This window comes from Sphaeroforma arctica, assembly GCF_001186125.1.
Source record: "Sphaeroforma arctica JP610 unplaced genomic scaffold supercont1.2119, whole genome shotgun sequence".
Taxonomy (NCBI): domain Eukaryota; class Ichthyosporea; order Ichthyophonida; genus Sphaeroforma; species Sphaeroforma arctica.
In genome coordinates, this window is record NW_014038439.1 from 1 (window position 1) to 1,962 (window position 1,962).

The window sequence follows — 1,962 nt, forward strand, 5'->3', positions numbered from 1 at the left end:
TATATATATATATATATAACCCAAATTATCAGGCCTTCGCTTGAATGTCCTGAGAATTTCATCAACGTAACATCTACAATCTGCGACTGTTATGTACGTTCATGTAGTTCTGTGTGTGTATAAGCAGAGTAATATGCATTTGTTTTTATATAAAATGGTTTTCATTGCGCGTATAATATTACTGAGTTAAATTGAGTGGTACAATATACGGTATGTTACGGACAAATTTTTTTCTTGTCTACTTTCCATTGGAATTAAAGATTTTTGTCTTCAAAGTGCACTCATAACATATAGGAACGGCGGTTTGTTTTGGATATGTCTGTAAAAATGGAAAAATCTGATATGTGCGTCTGTTTATATCAATTTGATGGACCTTTCAATGGATATATAAACAAAAAGACTTCCAAAATGATGGACCTTTAAATGTATATATAAACAAAAAGACTTCATCTTCACGGTAAATAATAAACTATGCGTGTACTGAAGAGAGTGTAGAGACAATGGAGCTGTCTAGAACACAGGTTCTTACCTTCAACCAGACTAGTCAACTCCTTCGCCTATACACATTCTGTATATACATGACATCGCCAACATACAACAGGTTCGGCGATCATAGCAAATTGAGAGATACAGTTTCACAAACTTTGGTAACCCGCAGTAAAGGTTTTCATTTTCAGTGCACAATTGTTTCATATATGATGGGTATTTCGGTGACATGCCGGTGGTAGAAGCAAGTAGTAAGATAATGTTATTCGCAGCAATCGGTATAGTTGCGCCACCTTCAATACAAATAGCTTTCGACGCCTGCTTCTATTATGAAGGCAAGCAGATCTCGGAAGCAATCAATAGGTGTCAGTTGTAGCGCTAGTCAAGTCCCATACCAACTGCAGCACCAATAACCACCTATTCTCATACAGAGGCTGACGGGTACGATTATCAGAACACCGTTTTTGGATCGTACCGTACTAAGAAGGTCGAGGATGAGACGCCGAAGGATGTGGCGGTGATGTACGACGTGCTTTTCAAGGGGCATGAGGTATGGACCTTTATTAAGCAATTGTTTAGGACATGAGGTATATGCCTTTATAAGCAATTGCTTATGAGCTTCATCTGTTGATTATGTCTAAATCAAATGTCTGCATTGAGTACTGCGCTGTACTAAGCAATTGTGTATGAGCGTTATCTGTTGCGTATGTCTACCTCAAAGGTCTTCAGGTGTACTGCTGAGTACTGCGGTTTTAATTTCAGTGGGCGTTAAGCCACGGGGATGTTAGTTTAAAACAAGGACCTATCTATGTCTCCGCCTATTAAGTATGTGTAGCAATGGCGTGTACTACTCTATTCGACATACTCAAAACCGTGATTCATGCGCACACACACAACCCTCCTCGCATCCCCACGCACTCTCACAGACACAGCCATGGGCACTTAACATGCCTGTTAGGGGTTGTATATGTAAATCTGAAACTTCTTGTCATCTTCGAACTCTCGTCATTTTTACTTGCATATCCTCTCTTATATTCCACACATACGAGAAATCCATTCCATACCTTTCTCACGTCTCACTTACAGCTATTTGACATCTACCCTCCATCGTCCCCGCGCATAGTTAATCACTTACAAATAGTACTTCCATTTAGATTTCACCTTTTGACACTACACAAATCGTGCTCAGAATAGCGCTCATTACTATCCGAATCTCGCCTTTGCTTACTTGCACTACTTCAAATATACTGACTTACACTTACTTGTACTACTTGCACATATTACTCACATCTTGTTTATACATACCTTTGCTACTTCCACCCCTGAACAGCCGGCACCCGTTGCCTCCAGCTCTGGGTCTGGCCAAAGTGCTCGGAATAAATTCCGGTCATCTGTAAGTACAGACACATGTCCGACTGATTTCAACATGAAGGTTTACTTAATTACAAACTTGTTTGCTTATGCTTATAGATAGAT

At 39.8% G+C, this 1,962-nt stretch overlaps 1 protein-coding gene across 1 annotated transcript in view; it reads left to right on the top strand.

Moving 5' to 3' along the window:
- Window positions 1-909: 909 nt before the first annotated feature.
- The window catches only part of SARC_12177 (hypothetical protein), a gene marked incomplete at both ends in the record, with an annotated part of 7,097 nt that continues 6,044 nt past the window's right edge, over window positions 910-1,962 (top strand). The window contains 2 exons of the mRNA XM_014293722.1: window positions 910-1,036; window positions 1,817-1,879. Coding sequence (XP_014149197.1) covers window positions 910-1,036; window positions 1,817-1,879 — 190 coding nt within the window. The remainder of the gene's footprint in view (window positions 1,037-1,816; window positions 1,880-1,962) is intronic.